The sequence below is a fragment of the Macaca thibetana genome, chromosome 1 (assembly GCF_024542745.1).
Source record: "Macaca thibetana thibetana isolate TM-01 chromosome 1, ASM2454274v1, whole genome shotgun sequence".
NCBI lineage: Eukaryota > Metazoa > Chordata > Mammalia > Primates > Cercopithecidae > Macaca > Macaca thibetana.
Window position 1 is genome coordinate 109,898,190 of NC_065578.1, and position 23,979 is coordinate 109,922,168.

The window sequence follows — 23,979 nt, forward strand, 5'->3', positions numbered from 1 at the left end:
ATATGTCTCCCAAGCCACCTTCTCTCCCCTGACCACCGAGATCCGGATCTTCCTTCTTGCCTTAAGCAGCGTCCTAGGAGTGGTGTCTTCTCTTCCTCTCTGTCATCCCCATGCTGCCCTGGTTCCCGTTAGGCCTTACCCAGCCCATAAAAGTAGCCCTTTCCCAGGGCTGGAGTTGCCCTGGCCTGTTGGGAACACCCCAGCTTGGAGACTAGTCAGGCCCTAAGAGGTGCAGGTACTAGCTGGGGCCTGATGTGTCTCTCCAATAGGAGCAGACAGACACTGGAAAATCACTGGCCCCACTGGAGGTTCCTGAGCTAGGAAGATGAAAGAGGATGATATAGGGGACTGTCTTTTTTTCTCACACAGCTGGCAGCCCTGGCTTGGGGTCAGAGAGACAAATGTGCTGGGCATTTGCCTTGTCAAATGAATTATCTTTCTTTCTCTCTCATCAAATATTTACCAAGCATCCCTATCACTGGGCGCTGAAGCCACGATGGTGAGTCAAACATGCTCTTCATCCTCATAGAGTTTTATGGAGGTAAGAGTTATTGGGAGTGTGGTCTTGGTGGGATTTATTGGGAGGGACCATATTTTGGATTTGGATTTTAAATATTCTGTCCCACAGTTCCCTCAACTGATTGCAGTGTCCTAAAAAAGCTGGTAATCTTGAAATCACACTCCATCAGTCAGACTGTTACTTACGCCAGCAAGCATCACAAAAATCTTTTGTTAGGCCTCGCGTCCCAGTTTTTAGTCCAGAAGGTGTGATTCCCATTCAGCCGGGGCTTCCAAGCCCCTGACGTAGAGCAGGGATTTGAATGGAAGAAAGAGAAGCAGCTGCCGCCCCATGGCTGGAAAGCCCAAGTGTGCTCTCTGCCTGTTTGTGAAAGCCTCTCTTTCCCCAAGTCAAAGCAGGGCCTGTGACCCACTCCTTTGTCTACTGCCCCAGACAGGCCACCTGGACTTCTCCAGCCTCCTAATAGCCTGCAAAAGCTCCCTGGATGATAGGATGTGACCTTTTTCATGTCAACGGGGTTTTCTGGAGGATTCGAGAGCTGAAGCCAGAGGCAGTCTAGAGCTGTGATGTGATGGGAACTGGTAGGAAGGGGGATGTTATGGACTGAATTGTGTCCCGCCAAATTCACATGCTAAAGCCCCGACCCCAAAAGCAACTGTGTTTAGAGATAGGACTTTGAAAAAGGTAATTAAGGTTAACTGGGTCATATAGGTGGGCCCTCATCTGATGTGACTGGTGTCCTTAGAAGGAGAGGAAGAGATGCCAGCGACGTGCATGCACAGAGGAAAGGTCATGGGAGGACGCAGTGGGAAGGTGGCCTTCTGCCAGCCAGGGAAAGAGGCCTCACCAGAAACCAACTCTGGTGGCACCTTGATCTTAGACTTCCAGCCTCCAGAACTGTCCTTTGAGCCACATGGCCTGTGGCCTTCTGTTATGGCAGCCTGAGTGGACTGAGACAGGGGAGTCACTGCAGGCTGATGGGAACAGAGGCTTAGCGGGGCTCCCATCTGAAACTGGGCGAGGGAGGTGGGAGAGAGTCACTGTCTCTGGGATTTGTTCTTGAAGGTTTTGGCAGCTCTGACCATCTCCTTAGGTTGATTGGTGGGCAGCCCCAATGTCTGCAGCCCTGAGGCCAAGGACTCTCCTATCAGACCTCCTGGCCATTGCAGAGGATGTCAGGTGGTGGTGGTGGTGGGGGCACCTAAAGGCCATGTCTTCTTTCCTTGATGACATAAGACCTGATCCTCCAGGGTGGGCAATGCTCAGAAGCTCTCTCACTGGACAGCAGAGGCTGAACCTCGCAGGCAGGTCATGTTCTCTTGGAGGGTCTCTGGTTCATCACTGCTCCCATCACCATGAGGTTCCTTGAGGGGCGCTGCTATCTTTAACTCTCTAACTCTCTGGTTCTAATGCGAGTGCACAACTCTTACTGTCATTCTTGAGTGCATGGGCTATGGATGACCCAAAGGGGAAAAAACATGTCCCCAGATGATCCCGCTTAAGAGCTGTGGTGTTGATCCAGTCCGTCTCCTGGCTAATTTCTTTATGACAGACATCATCTGTATTAGTTTCCTATTGCTGCTGTAACAAATTACCACAAACTTAGTGGTTCAAAACACCACATATTTATTATCTTATGGTTCTGGAGGTTGGAAGTCCAAAATCAGTCTCACTGGACCAGAATGTACAAGGCTGCATTCCTTACAGAGCTCTAGGAGATGATCTGTTTCATTGCCTTTTCCAGTTTCTACAGGCCACCTGCATTCCTTGGCTTGTGGCCCCAACACTCGAACTCTGCTTCTGTGGTCATAGTTCCTGACTCTGTCCTCCCACCATCCTCTTATAAATACCCCTGTGGTTATAGAGGACCTATCCAGATAACCCAGGTTAACCTCCCCATCTCAAGGTTCTGGGGATTAGGATCTGGACATCTTTGGGGGGCAATATTCAGCCTTGTTATTCAGCATTAATGCACTTTGCCATAAAGCTTTTCTCCAGGTAGTTTACCTCTTTGAGATCTAGATCTGAGAGAGGGGAGGTTCAGGTAGAGACAGGTGCTCCCCTCCATCTGCCCCGGGCTCCTTTCCTTGGATGACTGACACCAAGCATCCATTTCATTCACAGCACCCCCTTTCTTCATCCTCAGGGAATGCCCTTTCTCTGTGGCTGCTGTGGGACAAGTTCATTAGAATACCACCCAGTACCCCCATCATCAATACTCACCCCAAACCACAGCAGGCTGATCTCCTCACAAAAGCCAGAGAGCCAAGGTTGGAAGCTAGGCCATCACAACTAGACACTTCTCCTCCCCACAAAATCCCATGCCTTGCCCGCCAAGCCTCACCATTTCCTTTACTGAGAATTGTTTGTACAAAGGGAGAGAGAAGATTTGGCTTTTAGATGTCCAAGCCAGGGAGAGGGCAAGAGAAGGGAGGAGTCACCTTCAAAAACTGGAACTGTCCAAGCTGGGGATGGCCCTGGAGTCCAGCGCTGACATCTGAGTCCACCCTGAGGGCTTGATTCCACATGGGCAGGGGGTGTCTGGTCATCAAAGCCAGTTGTCTGGGGAGGATGGCACTGCCTTGACACCACGTTTTGGGCAAATAAGTAAAAATGCTTTGGCTTTACTGTATGGAACTTTTGTCTGGATATAGTGGTAGTCTGGATGTAGAAATAAGTTTCTAAAAGTTGAGACAGGTTGGGCACAGTGACTCATGCCTGTAATCCCAGCACTTTGGGAGGCCAAGGCAAGTGGATCACCTGAGGTCAGGAGTTTGAGACCAGCCTGGCCAACATGGCGAAATGCTGTCTCAACTAAAAATATAAAAATTAGCTGGGTGTGGTGTTGGGTGCCTGTAGTTCCAGCTACTCAGGAGGCTGAGGCAGGAGACTCTCTTGAACCACTCCAGCCTGGGTGACAGAGTGAGACTCTGTCTCAAAATAAATAAGTAGATAAATAAATAAAAGTTTAGATAAATTTCAGGATATCAAACTGGGTTCTATTCCAGCCGTGTCACTCATTAGGCCACATGACCTTGGACTTTCTGGGTCTCAGTTTCCTCAACTTAAATTGGAATCACAAGAAGTTCCCCCAGAGGACTGTCACAAGGAGTGAGATAATGTGCGTGAAAGTGCTTTGTACAAGATATGCTACGCAGGAGCAATATTATTATTAGAGGAATGTAAGCGTGCTGAGAAACATTCAGCACCTGGGAGGCGGGGCCGGGGAGGACAATTGTGCCTCCCAACAGCCTGTACCTTGGTGATAGGAAACTAGGCTGGGTGGTCCAGGGGTTGACCCAGTGTGGGAGACCTTATATTTTCATGTGTGAAAAGGCTCACAGCTCTGTTCCAATGTGTCCCTTTCATTTCACCCATGCCCTCTGCTGGTCCGGCTCCACACTGGCAAACTGAGATCACATCCTATAACACGCATTACCTCCTTTGGTTGACAACCTTCCAAAATGGCCTCCAGTAATGCCTGCTTCCTGGTCAGCATGCCCTTGTGTAACCCTCTCCCCTTGAGTGTAGGCTAGATTTTTGTGACTTGCTTGTAACAAATAGAAGACACCAAAGCAATGCGTTTGGTTTGCAAAGACTGTGGATTCTGTCTTGCTTGTACTCTCTCTCGCTTGCTGTAAGGAAGCAAGCTGCCATGTTGTGAGAGGCTCTATGAAGAGGTCCCTGTGGCAAGGACCTGAGGATGACTTTCAGCCAACAGCCAAAGAGGAATTTCACCCGCCCCCAGTCCAATAGCCCAGGAGAGACCAAATCCTGCCAACAACCATGTGAGTGAGTTTAGAAGCTCCCCCCTCACACTGCAGTGGAGCCTTGAAGTGACAGAAACCCTACCCAACATTTTTTTTTCTTTTTTTTTTTTTTTTTTTGAGATGGAGTCCTGCTCTGTCACCCAGGCTGGAGTGCAGTGGCGTGATCTCGGCTCACTGCAGGCTCTGCCTCCCAGGTTCACGCCATTCTCCTGCCTCGGCCTCCTGAGTAGCTGGTACTACAGGCGCCTGCCACCACACTTGGCTAATTTTTTTGTATTTTCAGTAGAGACGGGGTGTCACCCTGTTAGCCAGGATGGTCTCGATCTCCTGACCTCACGATCCGCCCGCCTCGGCCTCCCAAAGTGCTGGGATTACAGGCGTGAGCCACCGCGCCCGGCGCTACCCAACATTTTGATTGCAGAGAGGCTGAGAGCTCTAGGAACCAGCTAACCTATGCCTGCATTTATTCCTGATTCACAGAAACTGTGAGATGTACATGTGTGTTGTTTAAAGTTATTAAGTGTAGGAGTAATTTGTTACATGGTGATAGATAACTAATGCACACTGTAAAGTGTCACTTGACATTAAGGAACTGCAGCATCATTACAATCTCAGTTTGCTAAATACAACTGAATATCAGCTCTGCGCCAAGCACATGGTGCCTTGGGGTTCTGAAGCTGTGGCGATGAGCCAGGCAAGACCCCAGCCTCCAAGATCTCACAGGGGGCAGGCAGACACCAAATGGGCGAAGTGAAGAATGGAGGAAGCAGAGCAAGCCTCATGCAGGAAGGGGTGTTTGGGGTGTCTTGAGGGATGAATAGGATTTCAAAAGGCAGAAATAAGATGAAGGGTATTCTATGGGGGAAGAAATGTGGGCAGTGCAAAGCATTTTCAAACATGGGACACTGAGCTGATCACAGATGAGAAAAAGTTGGACAGATTCGGTTCCTCTTTTCTGCATGGGGTTAGCACTAGGCAAAGCTGGGAAGGTGCATCTTTACACAGCTTGCAAGCAATGGTGAAATAGAACTGAATGGTCAGGCTAGTGTGGGACCTGTGGCATATGGAGGTGGGGGGGCCATAGAAAGGAAGGGGGACCCCATAACCTTTACCTACCTGGGTAAAGTTACCTGGGCTCAACCATCCTGGCTCTCCTGAGACAGCACTGCTAGTGGAGGTGGCTGGGGGCAGAGGAGCATGGAGACCTGCAGCCAAAACCCTAGGTTCAAATCCTGGCTCTGCCAAGTTGCTAGTTGTAGCATCTTGGGAAATTACTTTGACTGCTTTGTGACTCCATTGCCTCATCTGTGAAATGGAGTTAATTATAGATCCTGCCCCACAAGGTGTCATGAGACTAAGTTAGTTCATTTACATTAACTATTTTAGAATAGTGCATGGCATGCAATAAATATGTTACTGGTGTTTTTTCAAGGGGCACAATCTGATCTTCGTGTCATCCCTTTTTCTTTTTCTTCTTCCTTTCCTTCCTTTATTCCACAAATATTTGTTGAGCAGCAGACATCGTAATGGGATTATGCACTGGACACTGTGTCGGGATTATCACATTTAAGGGACACAACCATGACTCTCAAAGAGTTCACAGCCTTCAGGCGGGTTTTTATCCCAGGCTTTAGCCCCCTTTCACAGAGTGTGGGCTGAGCAGATGATCCATGGAAGGATCAGGCCAGCGTCTACCTGCGTTCTACTTTGCACAGCACTTTTTACAGTTTGCTAAGAAATATCGCGTATTATCTTACTTAATTCTCACAGTAATGTTGGGAGCTGGGTATTGTTTATTGTTACTATTAACAAAGGGAGGAGCCGAAGTCTAGAGTGATTAAAATCACTGTCCAAGGCCGTGAAGACTTTGGTGGCAAATTAGACATGAATATTTCCCACGATGTCAACAGTTCTTTTAAACAGGCTGAGGGTGAGACGTATACCTTGCGGAGGATTTGGGTCCATCAGGCAGGGAGGTCTGATGTCCCAAGTGAGTCCTCCTGGGGTGCCGGTGTCTGGCCGGGCTACCTGCTGGTTCTGAACTTGGAATTCAAACCATTTCAGAATTCTGAGGCATCAGTAATCCATTTTAAAGTTAAACAAGATGCCACTGTAAGAAGACATTTTGAGTCTCAGAAGGTGGCAATCTGACTTCCAGGTTCCAGTGAAGTCCTTTCTCTAGATGGACGTGTTTGTCCAATCCTTGTGCATCATCTCCCTGAATGGCGGAAGGCACCACAGGGCGTGGAGGAAGGGTGGAGGATGGGGAGGAGGGTGTGCATGTCATGTGGTGGGGATTTTGTTCTTGACTTCAGGGATCCTTTTCTGAGAGTGCAAGGTAGGAATCAGGACAGTAAGAAATTCTAAAAGGTGACTCAAGTAGTTGAATAAAAGCAGCTTCATTTTATAAATCACCAGTGGGAGCCATTCCAGAACCTACCCAGGCGCTCTCCTGATTGGAAACCAACCAGGTGGAAGAGGGGAGAGAGGGACGGGAGTAGACCCCAGTGCTGGGGACTTGTGAGGACTGCCCAACACCATCACCCCCCATTCCGCTCTGCCCACCCCCTCCTTGCCTGCCATGTCTTCCTCTCTCTCCTCATTGCAGGGAGACAGGGGGAGGTCAGGGAGGCTTGCTGGGGGCCCAGCTTCCGCTCCCCACTCTCACCCTGGCACAGTCATAGGACAGCTCTGTGGTGGGGTGCCCTCTATGCCCATGGGCGACGGTGGGTTCCACAAAGGCGTCGGTGCTGCTGAGCCAGGGAACATGATGTCGTGGGGCCCACACAGGCTCTGACAGTGCTGGTGGCTGCTGCTTTTCCTGGCTGCATGACCTCAGGCATATGACAAGCTCTCTGAGCCAGTTTCCTCGTTTGGAGAGGGAGGTCACTAATGCTGTGGGCTAAATTTGCACCCCATGCCCCCTCCAAAAAAGATGCACTGGAGTCCTAACCCCCAGTACCTCAGAATGTGATGTCATTTGGAGACAGAGTCTTTACAGAGGTAATGAAGTTAAAATAAGGACATTACGGTGGGCCCTAATCCAATATGATTGGTGCTCTTATAAAAAGTAGAAATTTGTCACGGCTGTAATCCCAGCACTTTGGGAGGCCGAGGTGGGTGGGTCATGAGGTCAGGAGATTGAGACCATCTTGGCCAACATGGTGAAACTCTATCTTTACTAAAAATACAAAAAATTAGCCATGTGTGGTGGTGTGTACCTATTGTCCCAGCTACTCAGGAGGCTGAGGCAGAAGAATCGCTTGAACCTGGGAGGCGGAGGTTGCAGTAAACCAAGATCACGCCACTGTACTCTAGCCTGAGTGACAGAGCAAGACTCCATCTCAAAAAAAAAAAAAAAAAAGAAAGAAAGAAAAGAAAGAAAGAAAGAAAGAAAGAAAGAAAGAAAAGAAAGGAAGAAAGAAAGAAAGAAAGGAAGAAAGAAATTTGGACACAGAAACAGACACATAGAGAGGGAAGATGGTGTGAAGAGATACGGGGAGAAGATGGCCATCTACAAAACAAGGAGCCAACCCTGCTGGCACCTTGATCTTGAACTTTCAGTTTCCAGAATTGGAGACAATACATTTCTACTGTTGAACCCACCCAGTCTGTGTTACTGTGTTATGGCAGCTCTAGCAAATCAACACAGGAATACAGCATCCAGCCCACAGGAAAGGCTCATATTCCTTGGGGTGGCAGGGAGGGTCCCTTCTCCTGTCCTGCCCCCATTTTCTCAGTTTCTGAGAAGCTGTTCTTGGTCAGGTGCTGCTCAGAGGGAGGCAGCTGTGGTGACCGGGAGAGGCCTCAGGCTCGGGTCTCTGCTCCAGCACTGAGTAGATGGTGAGCTGGGGCAGGCATTGACCTTTTCAGAATTTCTGTTTTATCAACTCTAACCTGGGGCAAATATGAAACCTCCCTGAATAACTTGGAGGGTGGTTGAACAATAGGTGAGGGTGGGAGACATGGGAGATGAGAAGGAGATGGCAGAGCCACCCCTTGAGTTCAGAAGAGCAGAAGATCCCATCTAAAATTCCCAGCGATGGCAGCCATTCTCTCCCCAGGCATCTGACTGGCACCTCAGTGATGGGAGTGAAATAGCATTTATTATCTGGTGACATTTCGCAGGCAGCTTTTTACCTCCGCTTCCCCTGAGATGTGATAACAAAAGATTCTCTGATCTTCCTTTTACCCATCTCCCCAGCTCCCTGCCACCCCCAGTTCCTTTTCATCCCTGCGTTTGAGGGCAACCGTTCTTCTGTCTCGAGGTTGTGCTGGCCACAGCAAACATAGCTTTCCCGGGGGACACCAGGCCGTCTTTCTTCCTCTTACTTCAAAGGGCCTTTGGAACACTCCACCCCATGGGCTGAACAGAATGTATTTCATTTTTTAGGAGGCTGGAATCAGCTGGCGAGCAGGGCAGGGGCACCTTGGGCTCTCCTTCCCTTCCCCATCTCCAGGACCCAGTAAGGAGGGAGGGCACGAAATCTCAGGCTCCTGAGTGGGGCTGGGGAGGCTGGCCTTGTCACTGGTAGGAGGGGCCGCACTCCTTCCTCAGCAGCTGGTGGAGCTTGGCCTGAGCAGGACTTCCCTAAAGGACTGAGAAGGAAGCCTCCACTCTGTCATCGCTCTCTGGGGAGGGGCCTGCTGAGGTGGGGAGGCCCAGCAGAGTCAGGGTATGATGGGGAGGGGCCTCCCCATTGATTGTCCAGAAGTGCTGCCTTGAAGGTTCAGTTGCTCCACTGGAACCGAGACAGGGCCTTCTGAGAGAACTTCGGAGCTGGGGTTTCCCAGAGGAAGGCGTCCTGGGTCTCTTCGCCCTCCTGGAACACTGCCCACCAGGAAGAGCAGCCTGCGGGGAGGAAGGCAGGCAGCTTTCTCCTGAGTTGGAGAGGATCAGCCCTGAGGGCTTCTTCCCCTGTCAGAAACCCATCCCCCTCGCTTCTCAGATGGACATTGGGGAGAAGACAGCAACAGACCAGATCTCAGCAGATCACTAAACAAATCAAAGCTCCTAATACAAAATCAGATTCTCCTCCCATCCCCATACATTCCCTGACCTCCCGGCAAGCTGGCAGGCCTCAGCGGGGGTTTGTCACCCCTAGCAGGGCAATGGTCACAAGCCCAGATGCCTTCTGGAGCTGGCAGGCCGAGTGTCAAAGACACCAGAGGGAGGGCAAAGAGGTTGGTAACCTGGAGAGCAGCCTCTGCTATTGTGGTCATTCAGGTTGGCCAAATCTTCTGATTTTCCAAAGGAAGTCAGAAATATATTTTCCAAATTTCCTGTGATGAAATATTTCAAGCGTACATAGAAGTGGAGAGAATAGTAAAGTGAGCCCCCATAGACCCCACTATCTGGATTTGATGATTATCAAGATTTTACTGCCCTTGTTTCATCTGTCTTTTTAAAAAATAAGGTTTAAAAAACGAGAACTCTCCAGGCTTTTCAATGTTGGCTCAAAATTTTGGAAAGCACATGTGAGTTTCATCCTTGGGGCGGCTGTGGGCAACGCTGCTCAGGGGAGCTGGGTTTCTACTGTGGGCCAGGAGCATATGGGGGCCCTGGGCCAGGCCTCCCCTGTGCCCCATCCCAGCTATGCCCCAAGCTCCAGAGCCCATGCCCATAAAGCCTCCAAGGGTCACTGCAGTCACACTTCTCTTGAAAGGAGAATAGGGATGGGAGACTAGGGGTAGGGCAGAGTGAACTCTTACTAGGCATATTGGTGGCTTAATTTTGTCTCTTTAGGGTATGGGGAGGGAGAGCTTAGAGGCACTATTTTTTTTAATTCAAAAGATATTTATTGAGCACCTCCTATGAGCTATGACAGGTTCTGGAAATATAGCAGTGGACAGACAAAAATCCCTATCTTCGGGAGTTAACATTTTTATAAGAAATTATAGATAATTAGATACAAAAGTGATTGTGTGTATGTGTGTGTGTTTATATATACCCACAGGTTGAGCATCCCAAATCCAAAAATCTGAAATCCAAAATCTTAAACTTTTTGATTCAGAACATGACGCCACAAGAATAAAATTTCATACCTGACCCCATGTGACTGGTCACCATCAAAATGCAGGTGCATGACACACAGTGGATTCAGTGTTCTGAAAGCAAAAAAGACCCTTCAGCTGCAACACATCTTTTGTGCCCCTTTTCAGATGCAAGGATGCCCACAGGGTAATAAAATGGCACTTGCACAGGCCAGACATGCCAATGGCAGGTTCCTCACAATGCCCCACATGAGGCCAAGAGTTACGTGCATTACTCACTGTGTTGTTTTGCTTTTCCTCTACTTTGTGTAAAGATATTGTCGAAAATGTCAAAAAGGCTTGCATGATGCCCTTAGAATAATGCAAATATTCCAAAATCTGAAAAAAAACAACAACCCCAAATCAGAAACATTTTGGTCCCAAGCATTTTGGATAAGGCATACCCAACCCGTAAATGTGTGTGTGTATGTGTATGTGTGTATATATACATTCCTGGTGCATGGAGGATGCCTGCCTCCAGGGGCACAAAGGCCGACCAGCAGAGGCAAGCTGAGGACAGTGGACAGAGGTGACGATGTGAGCTCTGAAGGTAGAGTTTGGATCTCCAGACTCAGTGGACCTAGGATGGTGACTGGCTCTCCTGCATTTCTCAGTCACGTGAGCCAATAAGGTCCTCTCTTCTGTTTCAGTTTGAGTTGGATTTCTTTGACCTGCAACTGAATGCGTCCTCCCTAATATATTCTTGCACCAGTGTGTACATCCTCAGTGAGTGCCTGAGGGAGTGTGGGGAGGGAACTACTGCAAAGCAGAGTGAGGGCTATGCAAGCTCATCAGACCAGCTGCTGGCCAACCTGTGAGAGCAGCACAAGGCAACCTCGTGTGTGAGCAGCATTTTGGGCGGCCAAGGCTCCAGGCCACATTGCACTGGCAGGTCTGTGCCCACGAGATTGCCTCAGAGGTCCTGCAGAGCCTTCCATCTCAAGTGGCTTAACTCCTCTAAGTGGCCTCTGCATAGTGTGGGCCAGAAAAGGCTTATACAGTGAGGGGTGGCTCAAACCTCAGCCACTCTGCTGTCCCAGAACCTTAGGTAATGATGCTGGCCTGTTTTATGGTATCGACACCTTTGGTTTGGCTGGGAGTGAAGGTGAATTGAGGGTGGCAATATAAAGGTCAGGTTCTTGACCAAGAAGGTGGGGCATAGGACAATTAGGGTACCATCTATGTATAATCATCTCGATTTTGTGCCCCCTCCATTTGGGATTCCTAGGATGACCTCCCCACTGATATGGTTTGGCTGTGTCCCCACCCAAATCTTATCTTGAATTGTAGCTCCCATAATTCCCACGTGTCATGGGAGAGACCCTGTGGGAGGTAATTGAATCATGGGGGCGGGTTTTTCCCATGCTGTTCTCATGATAGTGAGTAAGTCTCACGAGATCTGATGGTTTTATGAAGGGGAGTTCTCCTGCACACACTCTCTTGCCTGCTGCCCCCTAAGACGTGACTTTGCTCCTTATTTGCCTTCCACCATGAATGTGAGTCCTCCCCAGTCATGTGGAACTGTGAGTTCATTAAACCTTTTTCCTTTATAAATTACCCAGTCTCTGGTATTAGCAGTGTGAGAACAGATTAATACACCCACAATACGCCACAAAGAAATGTTACCTAACTTTTTGAAGCTTCGGTTTTGTCTGCCAATGGAAATAATGCTTTATAGTGGTTGTTAAGATGAAATGAAAAACGTGTAAAGCATTTATAATGTTATAACTGTTTATTAAATATGATGTTATCCTCTTCACTACTTCTGTCTATGCCCCACATTATTAATTCTTTTTTTTTTTGAGAAGGGGTTTCACTCTGTTGTCTAGAATGGAGTGCAGTGGTGCAGTCTTGGCTCATGGCGACTTCTGCTCAAGCAATCCTCCCACCTCAGCTTCCCGAGTAGCTGGAACTAAAAGTGTCCGCCACCATACCCGGCTAATTTTTGTATTTTTTGTAGAGACAGGTTTTCACCATGTTGCCCAGGTTGGTTTCAAACTTCTGAGCTCAAGCAATCTGCCCACCTTGGAAGTGCTGGGATTACAGGTGTGAGCCACTGTGCCCGGCCCACCTATGTTTATTAATTCCATATTTATGCTGTCTTTGAAATCAGCTGCCTTCTGCTTAAGGTCATTCCTTGACTCAGATTGCAAAGGTAAGCTCTATACTTGTTTGGGTAGTGTTAATTGGTCCACAGGAAAGCTTTTAAAGACTCATAGTTCCTTTCATTTGTGCAGTGCTTTACAGCCATAAATTACTTTTAGTAAAACTCCATCACTGAGTCCTCAGCCTGCGAGGCAGAAGTAATTTTGTCCGTGTTTCCAGATTTGGAAGTAAGCTTAAGGAGGTTGAACACAAGTATGAGAATCAGAGAAACAGGAAGTCCAGCAGAGGGTGGGCCCTGAGCAGCCACTCTGGTGGGCTGTGGAGGGCCTGTGATCCCTATTAGCCAGGTTGGGTGAGGGAGGACAACAGGGGGGACCCAGGGCCTGCTCCTTGCTGGGGTGGAGTGGGTGGGGAGAACGTGACCATGTTTGCTGCTAGTTAGGTATTTTTAAATCTCCATTTTCTACTTAAGGAAACTGAAGCTCATTGATGTCCAAGTCATACAATTAATACCAACTTAGCCAGGTACTTCAACTCCAAGTTTAGAAGGTTTTACCCTTAAGTTTCAAAATGTTTTATGGTTTATACAACTTTTGAAAAGAGAATAATATGGCTGGGTGTGGTGGCTCAAGCCTGTTATCCCAGCACCTTGGGAGGCCGAGGCAGGCGGATCACGAGGTCAGGAGATCAAGACCATCCTGGCTAACATGGTGAAACCCCGTCTCTACTAAAAATAAAAAAAAATTAGCTGGGCGTGGTGGTGGGCGCCTGTAGTCCCAGCTACTCAGGAGGCTGAGGCAGGAGAATGGCGTGAACCCAGGAGGCGGAGCTTGCAGTGAGCTGAGATCGCGCCACTGCACTCCAGCCTGGGTGACAGAGTGAGACTCCATCTCAAAAAAAAAAAAAAAAAAAAAAAAAAGAGAGAATGATGAGCAGAGCACAACCATTAGTTCTAAATGGCACAGTTCTTTGCAAAGACAGCTGGTATATTATGATGGAAAAGAAAACACAAGTTTTGAAAACCCTTTGCTAATTGTATCACCCCTTGAAAATGTCCTGTTTCTCTCACGTTTTTTGCTTATTTTTACTGTAAAAGTTAAAAAAGGGTCCTTTTCTTCTATCCAGCATCTTTATTCAGGGGCTATAAAGTGCCTGCCACGCAGTAGGAGCTCAGTACATCTTAATTCACTGAATGAAGGCCTCAGGCCTTGCTCTGCTCCTTCTAAAAGCAGGGTTGTCCCAGCCTGGCTGCTGACAAGTCCTTTCTCCGCATGTGTCGTGGGAACATCTTCCTCTCTGTGCTCCACACTGCCCCTCGAAGCCCCGCTCTGCCTTCCCCGCCTCTCTCCTTTTTGTTTGTCAGTGAGTCATCTGGGTGCTCCTCTACAGACAACAGATATCACTGCAGACAGGAGGCTGGGCAGATGTATGGTGGGAGGGGCTCCCATAGCTCTTCTCCTGCCCTGGGTGGTTAAGAAAGAATCCGATGATCCAGTGTTGGTGCACAGAGACTGTGACACCTGCCTCACTGGGAATGGAGGGCTTGCCTCTGCAGCTGCAGTCACTGGCACCAGCCTGAAGGCAGGGCCTGCTTCCTGGGTATCAGACTCTCATGATCGGGCCCTTCTAAGGCTGTAAGGGTAACTAGATTAGCCAAAGAAAAAGTGGCTCCTCTCTGCCCTGCTCTGCCTATACTCTTTCTGGCAGGGCCTCAGGAAGAGAAAGCCTAGGGCTGCAATCCCTGGGACTCCATTTGGCCTCTGGGGTCACCGGCCCAGCCTATCCTGGGGTCTGATTATTCCACTGTGTTTGCAACATGCAATGGTGTAGGGCCAGCATGTGGCCCTGCTGCTGAACGCAGAGTCAGTGGGAGGGAGAAGGCAGAGGCCTCTGGAGAAGCAGCCTCCCTGATCCCAGGAGAGCACCAAGCCTGTCTGCATGACCACAGCCGCAGCTTGCTTGCCCCATGGAGACCGCTCTGGTTAGGAAGCATGAAGAGGCACATTTTGGCATCAAAGAGATCTAGGTTCGAATCCCTTCTCTGTTGCTTCCTGGCTGTGTGCCCCTGGATCTTTCTAAACCAGTTCCTCACATGGCAAAGTGGGGGTGCTGATATTTACCTCAGAGGGCTGATGTGAGGGGCACAGTGTCCCCACATAGCCCTCGTAGGGGAGAGGTTTTGGTGTAAAGGATTGTGATGGCATGCCTGCCAGAGGCTTGAATGTGGGCATGTGGGCTCCCGTGTTAAGGCACCCTCTCAGGTCCTTGAGGTCTTGGGCAAGTAGGTTTTATATTGTACAGATAAGCATTTGCATCACCCTAAATCAAAATGTTTTCATCATTCTGGCACCCAAGTTTGTGTGGCTCTGTAAACCGACCAGCGAGGACAATCTGCTCACCAGGCCACCATCCTGGAACCAGAGCCTGGCATAAGGCCTCAGAGGACTCCATAGGTGTGAGGCCTGGAGCTCCATGGGGCATCTGGTCAGCCCCACTCACCTGGGCGAGAGGGGTGGGTGGGGAACTGGAGAGTGCCCTGAAAGGACACTGAAGGGGAGAAATGGGAAGGGAACTTAGAAAATTGTGGGGAAGACCCTCTGAAGTCTGGAATCCTCAGGCTCATGGGCTGGGACAGGAGCCTGTTTACCTAGGTCTCAGGGCAATAATGCCTTGTGTGAAGCCCAGGCTGGATCTTTGCATGACTGGTGCTTAATTCTAAGCTTGGGGTTAAAGTGCAAGAAGGTATTTGAGATTATTAGGATGGAAAGGAGATGTAAAGATTACTGAATTCAGCTTTTTAGGAGATAAAGACAAAAGAAAAGAGAAGCGGCTTTCTCCCACATCAGCCAGCTTACTATGAAGTGGAAGTTGTGTGGAGGCATCCGTGGTTGCAGCGCTGTGTCTTGCAGGATTGTGTGGAGCTGGGTGGCTGTCTGTGTGATGACTAATTTTATGTGTCAACTTGACTGGGCCACAGGGTGCCCAGATATTTGTCAAACATTATTCTGGGTGTGTTTGTGGGGGTGTTTCTCAATGAGATTAACCTTTAAATCAGTAGACTAAGTAAAGCAGACAGCCCTCCCTAACGTGTGTGGGCCCCATCCAATCAGTTGAAGGCCTGCATAGAACAAAAAGGCTGATTCCTTACCCCAAGCACTGGGCCATTCCTTCTTACTGACTACCTTTGAGCTGGGACATTGTTTTCTTCTTGCCTTATGGCTTGAAATGAAACATCGGCTCTTCCTGGGGCTTGAGCCTGCTGGCCTTCCTACCAGAACTGTACCATGGTGCTCCTGAATCTCCAGCTTGCTGACTCACCCTGTGGACATGGGACTTTTCAGCCTTCATAATTGCGGGAGCCAGTTCCGTACAAGAAATCGCTCTCTCTCTGTGTGTATATATGTACACATATAAATACACACACACACACACACACACACACACACACACACACACCCCCTATTGGTTCCATTTCTCTGGAGAACCCTGACAGACACAGCCAGGACTGTGTGTTGGGAGTTTTGTGGAGTGGAGCTGCAGTGGTCTGTGACCCAGAGGCATTGTTCTGGTGTTGAAATGTCTTTGAGTGGCCACGTGTTGGGTGCTGGGACTGAGGACATCACAAGGCCTTCTTATTTGACCGGGTAGATGGGGGAGGGACAGAGTGGAGGTTTCTTTCCCTGTCCTTTGGGGAATCCCAATTCTACTCCCTTGTTCTGAGAGTTTGGTGGACTCTGTCACTGTTTCTGGGTGACCTTAGGTAAGTTGCTCTCCCCTGGTTTGTTCACCTATAACGTGGGAATAATAATCAAATCGAATAATAATCAAATCTGCTTTACTGATTATTCTAAGATGCAGTGAGATAATGTGGGTGAAAGTGTTTTGGAAAATTTATGCAGTGCTACACAAGTACAAGGTATGATTATTATTGTAATTAAATAAGTCTGAGCTCTTCCTCTTTGCTTACAGCAACCCTTGGTCTTTTCATATGCTTCCTCGTAGGAAGACCAAAACCAGTGCTTTTTAATCTTTAATGTGCAAATGAATCACTTGGGATCTTGTTAAACTGCAGATTCTGATTCAGTAAGTCAGAGTAGGCCTAGATTCTGCATTTTCATGCTCCCAGGTGATACCAATATTTCTGGTCTGGGGACTTGAACTATCTCTTCATAGGAAAAGAGACCCAAATCTTTCTATAACGTATTGAAAATAAACAATTTAGAAAATACAGTAGAAGTATGGGCTTATTAAAATAGCTTGTAGTCAGAGATACTTATTGATCACAAAAGATACATTTTGGTCTTTGGAAAGATGAAGTGAGAGAAGGGAGTGGGAAAGAGGAAGGAATGAAGGGAGGAAGGGAAGGCAGAAGGAAGGGAGAGAAAGAAGAGGGGAAAAAGTGAGGGAGAGAGAAGAGAGAAGAGAGACAGGATGGACCCAAGAAGCCCTGGACTGATCACTTCCTGGACTTCTCTGTGGAACAGCCACCATTGGTCTTACTAAGAGAGTCTGTGCTGCCCATTCTTGAGCCTACACCGTTGAGGATTCTTTCAATTTCACTTGGGATGTTCTGCTTTTCCTCATTCTCAGTCTCCCGATGGTAGAAGTAATTGAAGTTGGAGACAATGACAGGCACAGGGAGGGCAATGGTGAGGACCCCTGCAATGGCGCACAGAGTGCCCACAATCTTCCCCCCTGGGGTGGTCGGGCACATGTCCCCATAACCTACAGTTGTCATGGTGACTACTGCCCACCAGAAGCCATCAGGAATGCTAGAGAAATGGGACTCTGGCTCATCCACCTCAGCAAAGTAGACTGCGCTGGAGAAGAGGATGACTCCAATGAAGAGGAAGAAGATGAGCAACCCCAACTCCCGCATGGATGCCTTCAGTGTTTGCCCAAGGATCTGCAGCCCCTTGGAGTGGCGGGAGAGCTTGAAGATGCGGAAGACCCTCACCAGGCGGATGATCCTCAGGATGGCCAGGGACATGTTCTGTTGGGCACTCGGCTCTGTCTCCTGGGCAAGCTCTGTGATGACAGTTGCAAAGTAGGGGATAATGGAAATAATGTCAATGATGTTCATGATGTTCCTGAAGAAGTCAGTCTTGCTGGGGCAGACCACAAACCGGAGCACCAGCTCAAAGGTGAACCACATGATGCAGGTAGACTCCACCATGAAGAAAGGGTCAGTGAACATGGTCTGGGAGAGGACTGTCTTGCTCATGTTGAGATTGGGGTCTCTGACCACCTTCAGCTCCCTATCCTCCCGGAACTCTGGCAGTGTCTCCAGGCAGAAGATGGTGATGGAGATGACCACAACCAACACTGAGACCACGGCCACACTACGGGCAGCACTGGAGCTCTCAGGGTATTCAAAGAGGAGCCAGAACTGACGGTGGATGTCATTGGTGGGTAGCAGTGTTTCAGGGTCTTTGATGAAGCCTTCATCCTCCCGGAACTGGTCCATGGCCTCACTACCCAGCTCATAGAAAGAGATTTCATCAGCAAAGATATCAATAGGAACATTGGCTGGGCGCCGAATTTTCCCACCAGATTGGTAATAATATAGGATTCCATCAAAACTGGGCCGGTTCCGATCAAAGAAATACTCATTTCTCATGGAGTCAAAGAACTGCATCCTTTTCTCCCGGTCTCCCAGGAGAGTCTCTGGGAATTGACTGAGGGTTCTGAGCTGGGTCTCAAATCTCAGCCCAGCAATGTTAATGATCACCCGCTGGTTTCCTTCATTCAGGACCACTGGCTCAGGCCCTGGGGGGTCAGCATAGTCTCCCGGAAGCTTGGAGAAGGCCGTCTCATGGTTGGTGCTGTCGCTGATGAGGATCTTCCAGTTGGAGAAGGAGCTGCCCCCAGGCCGGCTTTTTGGGCTGGTAGAGTCGAAGTCTGTGGCATAGCCTGGCTCTTCTTGGATTTCATCTGAGTTATCAAAATTGACCAGCGCAACCTCCATTTCTTTCCAGCCACACACATCCATTCTAGGGGAGCCAGGGAAGAAGCATGAAGATCCTCAGCCTTTGCTGCCTCCTGTGAGCTATGGAGAAGAAGAAGTTCATTATACAGGATCCAGGGCAGAATACAACTGGCCCTTGTTTATTGAGGTAAGGCATACCAGTGGGCTAATCAATGACTTATTTGTAGCTTGGGAAGGAACATCATGGTTATTTTGGCAACATGCTTCCCTTGAAATCATTTTGAACCCCTGAGTTTGCATAAACTAATAACTAGGAGAAATTGCCAAAAAAAAGGATCCTGGCAAAGAGGGAGAGATTCTCCCAAGCAAAGGATGGTCTTCATATGTGATGGCAGAGGGGCCATGCTAAAAGAGGAAGTTAACATTCTTTAATAATAAAAAGTATGATCTTGTATTTGCATGAAGCCTTCTGTCTACCCAAACACGTCTCCATGCCCAATCTCATTCGTAATGCCTTTCTTCCTCTCACAGCAACAGCCAGTCCTTCACACATCCTTTTGGTCATGTCTGCAAGTCTTCAAAATATATCTGGAATTCAACCCTTTTGCGTCACCTCCACCCCTGCTCCTGGACCCAGTGGTGAAGGATGGAACCAGACCTGTGGACCCAGTGGGGATTCGTTTGGAAAGGAAAAACAAGAGGCTGGGCTGGCCAATCGACAGTGTCCTCTAAACGACCCCTCGCCTGGAAATACCTCCTAGAGTTGTTTTGAAGGTACCTCAAATGAGATAACATGTGTAGAATGCTTGGTGGAAAGAAAGATCACTATATTATAGCTATTGTTGTTTTTTGTCAACTTTCCCACATAACAAGCACTTTAGAAACTACCAGCAATTGGAAGTTTTTTAGCCTGGGCCCAAGGTGTCCATAGGGAGTAATTTCATTCTGAGAAATCATTTTAGGTGGGAAGGAAGTAAATAATTGTGTGTGTGTGTTTGTGTGTGTGTGTGCGCGCGCTGGAGCTGGGGTTAGGAAATCATGCCCAGTGGGCTTGGACATCTATACACATAGACTAATATTTCTTTCCTCAGGTTCATTCTAGCTTCAATTTCAACCGAAGCCAGGCAGGCTCGGGGTTGGAATGGGAGAGAAGTAAGAGACTTAGCTTCAGGCAAAATCTGTAGTGGTCATAGCCTTGGAGAGGTTTGCTTTACAGGGACAAGGCTAACCTGCAGTGTAGTGTTGTAGTCTTCTCAACGTGATTCCACATTCACTTACCTCATTAGATGACAATAATCATGGGAGGTTAGATGTTATCTCTGTTTTGCAGATGGGGAAAGCAAATCACAGGGACAAAGTGACTTCCCAAGGTCACATAACTAGTGCTACGGAGTCCTGACCTAAACCTGGCCACAGCCTTCTGGCCCAGGGCCTTTCCCGATAGACCATGGAGTCCCTATATGGGAGCCGAGCCTTGTGGGGAGCTGTAGGCCAGGGCCACAGAATTGTCAGGGGCCCAGAGCTCTTTCCACCCCATGACCCCTTTTCTCAGTTCAGGTGCCATGTGTCAAGTGATGAGCTGAAGTCTGGTTGGTCAGCACTGGTGGAGTACCCATTCTACCTCTCAGGAGTGTGTGGCTATTGCAAACAGCCTCATTTCATGGAGCTACTGCTTCCTCAGCTGTGGAATGAGGAAGGATGTGCCCACTGCCAAGCATGCCAGATGCCAGCCTGCTGTGCAAGGCTCAGCGAGCAGTAGGATGGCTGGGAGGCAGGATGGAATCTGAGAATAGAATCAGTCCACCCGAGCTCAAATCCTGGTCTGTACATGGTAAGCCCTGGAGAAATGTAGCTATCCCTTCACAGTGATTCGCATAATGATTTGGGGGCCTTTCCTGAACTGCTTGGCAGCTGGATGGCTGTCAGTGGGGGACTCCAGCTCTGTGCTCATCTTGTGTCTTTGAAGCACCGTTTTCTCCCATGGGGTCTTGGATCGCAGGTGGTGCTCCCTGCTGATTATCTTCCAGGTGTGAATCAGTCCCGCTTTCTTAGCGGAACGAGTACCTTCAGTGAGCTTTGGGCAAGGTTTGGGAACCACTTCCATGGTTCTAGCCAAGGCTAGAGTCACCCTTATCAGGAAATTCTCTGGAGGTCAGCGGCAACAAGCTTGTGGGATTAGGGAGAGCTTCTCTGGCCAAATAATTAACTTCCTTTTCTGGGACCCAGGCCATTTCCCTTCTCCCCGCCTCCTAGATGCCTCTTTGTCATCTCCACCCCCAGGTCGAGTGACAGATAGGAGGGTGTTTGATGAGGGTCTGATGGTGTGGAGGTGGCAGACAGTGCCAAGGTCAAACAGCATATTCCGTGGTCTATAGAGATGTGCTGTGCAGGCGGCTCCACCTGCCCCATTAGTAGTAAACGTTAATCATTAAAACAGAGAGAAAGGAGAACTGTCTTGAGGATAAGGACCTGGTATGAGGCTCTGCCCCACCACTTAGGAGTATATATTTTATAGCAAATAATTGGGTTTTATGACTCAACTTTCTAATCTATAAAGTGGGTAAAAATAATAGTAATTCCCATCTCAAAGATTATACTGAGAATGAAATAAGGTAATAACAGTGAAAGCACTTTGTAAATTGTAAACGTAAATTGTAAAATTACAAAAATCACCCTTTACACTTTCCTCCCCTCTGCTCCACACATAGACCCAATATAACATGCTCGTAGAAAGCATGTTTCACGTGAAGAACTGCAGAAGGAATTCTCAGCTCACTATTCTCCCCTTCTGCTCAGCCCAGTCCCGACTCCATGTCTTCATCCTTGTTTTGCTCCTGCTTCTCATATGCTTTCTACTCCCCTGCCCTCCCCCGACTATCTATTCCTCCCTGCCAATCTGGGGACTGTTCAGATCCTACCGTGTCCCAGGAGCCTGCCCTGGCCAGTGTCTGGGAGAGCCCTCTGTCTCCCTGTGCTGCTAGTCTGCTTGTGTAGATGCTCACTTTTGTCCTCAGTTTGGAGCACCAGCTTCCATGGGGTCAGCCTTCACTCTTCAGCTCTCTTGCAAGTTTTCAGGGTACATGATTGTGTTTTGCAGAGCTTTTCCTATCAGCCTGCTTGGTCTTGGAGGACATGATTCCCCTCTGATCCCACCTGCATCACCCCAGTGTCCAGCTCAAAGTTGCAGGTAGGAGGGTGGCTGATGAGGGGCAGGGTGGTGTTGGAGGTAGTGGGGCAGTGCCAATTTCAAACAGTGTATCCTGTGGATGTAGAGTGATTATTTGCTAAGCACTTGCTTGTTAAGTAGGTGAATGAATGAAGGAATGAAGAGTTGTAAGCTCATGAAGGCGGGGACCATGTCTGTCTTATGCACCACTTGGCTAGCCCACCTATGCATGCAATTCATCTCTGGTAAGTGAATGAATGAATGAGTGATGAATGAATGAGGGGTGGTGGTTGGTGCATGGGCTCAGGGCCAGGACACCTGCATTGCCTCTACAGTTCTGTGATTACTGACTGCTTGCATTACCTCATCCAGACTCCATTTTTTCATCTGTAATAAGAAAATATGCAGAGTCAAAGGAGCTAGATAAAAAGGATACGCATATAGAATAATTCTATTTATATGAAATTCTAGAAAATGCAAACTAATCTAGAATGACAGGAAGCAGATCAGCAACTGCCTGGGGATGAGGATGGAGAGGGTGAGGGCAGAGTTACAAAGGGGCTCAAGACTGTAGGGGTGAAGTTTATGCTTCTTATTTGGATTTTGTGATGGTTTCACAAGTCTATTCACTAGTCAAAACTTATCAAGTAGCACACTCTAAGTTTAATGTGCATCATTGTATTTCAACAAATCTGTAAAAAAGAAAAAAAAGGCAATCACACAAACAAAAGAAATAAAAGTGCATGGTTTGCCAATGATTCCTCAAGATTTTAGCAAGGACCAAAGGAGGTGGTTATGAGGATGCTATGTAAACTGCATGGGTCGTGTGGAAAAAGGGGCTTACTCTTGCATAGTGCTCACCACGGTGCGCAGCACCGTGTCTGCTCATGTTGCAAGAGCTCAGCAAACTGTTTAGAAAAAGTGAATGTACCCTGAAGCCCAGGGCCAATCTTGGTGCCCAGAGACCACCCAGCAGTGCTATATCCCTGCAGATCAGGCTGTGGGTACTTTATCCTCTCTCAGAAATGTGCACAATGTCAAGGAAGCCCCCTGGCCATGGCAGGCTGACTCTCTCAGCTAGGTGCTTGGCATTTTGTCTGTTTAGGGGTGTGAGAGAAGCCTCTATTTGCACTGGAAAATATCTGCTTCTGTGGAAGGGTTTCACTCTTTCGATAGGCTTTTGTACTATAATTACTATTTCATAACAGTCAAGATCAGAGTTGTTTCTGCCCCTTGGACTCAGTCTGGGCTGCCCCCCTCTGCCCCACACTCTGGAAGGAGACGGATGCCTTGGTTGGGGTGAGTCACTTGGCGAGGCTGGAACTGCAGAGCTGTGGGTATTTGGGGGCTGGCTCCCATTGCAATGGGCAGGGGCCTGGAGTCTGCTCTGCGTGACCCCCTTTGAGCCTTAGATCTTTTGATCTGCCCAGTGATCCAGGGCCTCGATGGAATTGCCATCACTCCAGGCTGAGCTCTCACCCATAGCTGAAGTGATCATCACTTTCAAGAGTCGTCCATAACGTCCGATTTGACATGTAATCTCTGTGCTTGCCTGGCACAGTGCTGAGACAGTGCACTGGGTTGAAACAGATCTCTTTTCCCTGCTGAACATACTTGTACTTTCCTCCCTCCCAGCCACCACGTGGGCAGGTCCTGCCACCTGCATTCTTTACTTCTAACCTCACCTGAAGGTGACGCTTCCTCTAAGGACTCCAGTTGAAGGCACTCTTGCCCTTCTGAGCACCCCCTGGAATATGTCTACATTTCCTTCTCGGCATTTTATTTGATTAATGTTTTATCTCCTAGAACTTTGTCATCTTTGGGTCCCTCGGCATCTGGCACGTGGGAACAGGCTGACCCCCTCACTATCCCGGAGACCCCTGTGCTTTCCTATCTTCTGACCTCTGCTCATTGCCCTTCCCCAACAGCCAGACGGACTTGAGTTTGAATCCCATCTTTTTACCCACCAGGTATGTGACCTTAGGCACATCACCACCTCTGTGAACCTGCTTTCTTCCCCTCTAACTGGGTCTAATCACATCTTTCTTCTGGCTTCTTGGGGGAAAGAATGAGATAGTGTACAGCACTTTGGCTGGCATGCAGTAGGATGGGAACTGATCTTTTTTGGGAAGCTTCCCTGCCCACGTGACGCAGACCTCAGCCATCCCAGCTGCCCCTTCTATGCCCTATAGCTCTTCATGTTGGCAGCCAGACTGAGGATGAGGCTTTGTGGTTCAGGTAACCTCTTCCCTGACTGGACCAGGCACTTCCTGCAGGCAGGGCATGGGGAGGGGCTCAGCCCTGTGCTTCTCCCAGAACAGACGTGTAGACATCTGTGGCTAATGCCAGGGCTGTGGACCTGGCTTTTCAAGGTCACAGAGCTATACCAAGCAGGCAGTGTCTAGAACCCATCCCATGGCCTTTCCCCATGGGTCAACTTTGGTTGCCTAGCAAC

At 48.7% G+C, this 23,979-nt stretch overlaps 2 protein-coding genes across 2 annotated transcripts in view; both read right to left on the reverse strand.

The window, feature by feature from the left end:
* The window catches only part of LAMTOR5 (late endosomal/lysosomal adaptor, MAPK and MTOR activator 5), a 301,434-nt gene that overhangs the window by 95,843 nt on the left and 181,612 nt on the right, over positions 1 to 23,979 (reverse strand). The window lies entirely within an intron of this gene.
* KCNA10 (potassium voltage-gated channel subfamily A member 10) lies at positions 16,313 to 18,811 on the reverse strand. Its single transcript, XM_050746249.1, has one exon. The coding sequence runs from the start codon at positions 18,419 to 18,421 to the stop codon at positions 16,886 to 16,888; it is 1,536 nt and encodes a 511-aa protein (XP_050602206.1). The 5' UTR covers positions 18,422 to 18,811; the 3' UTR covers positions 16,313 to 16,885.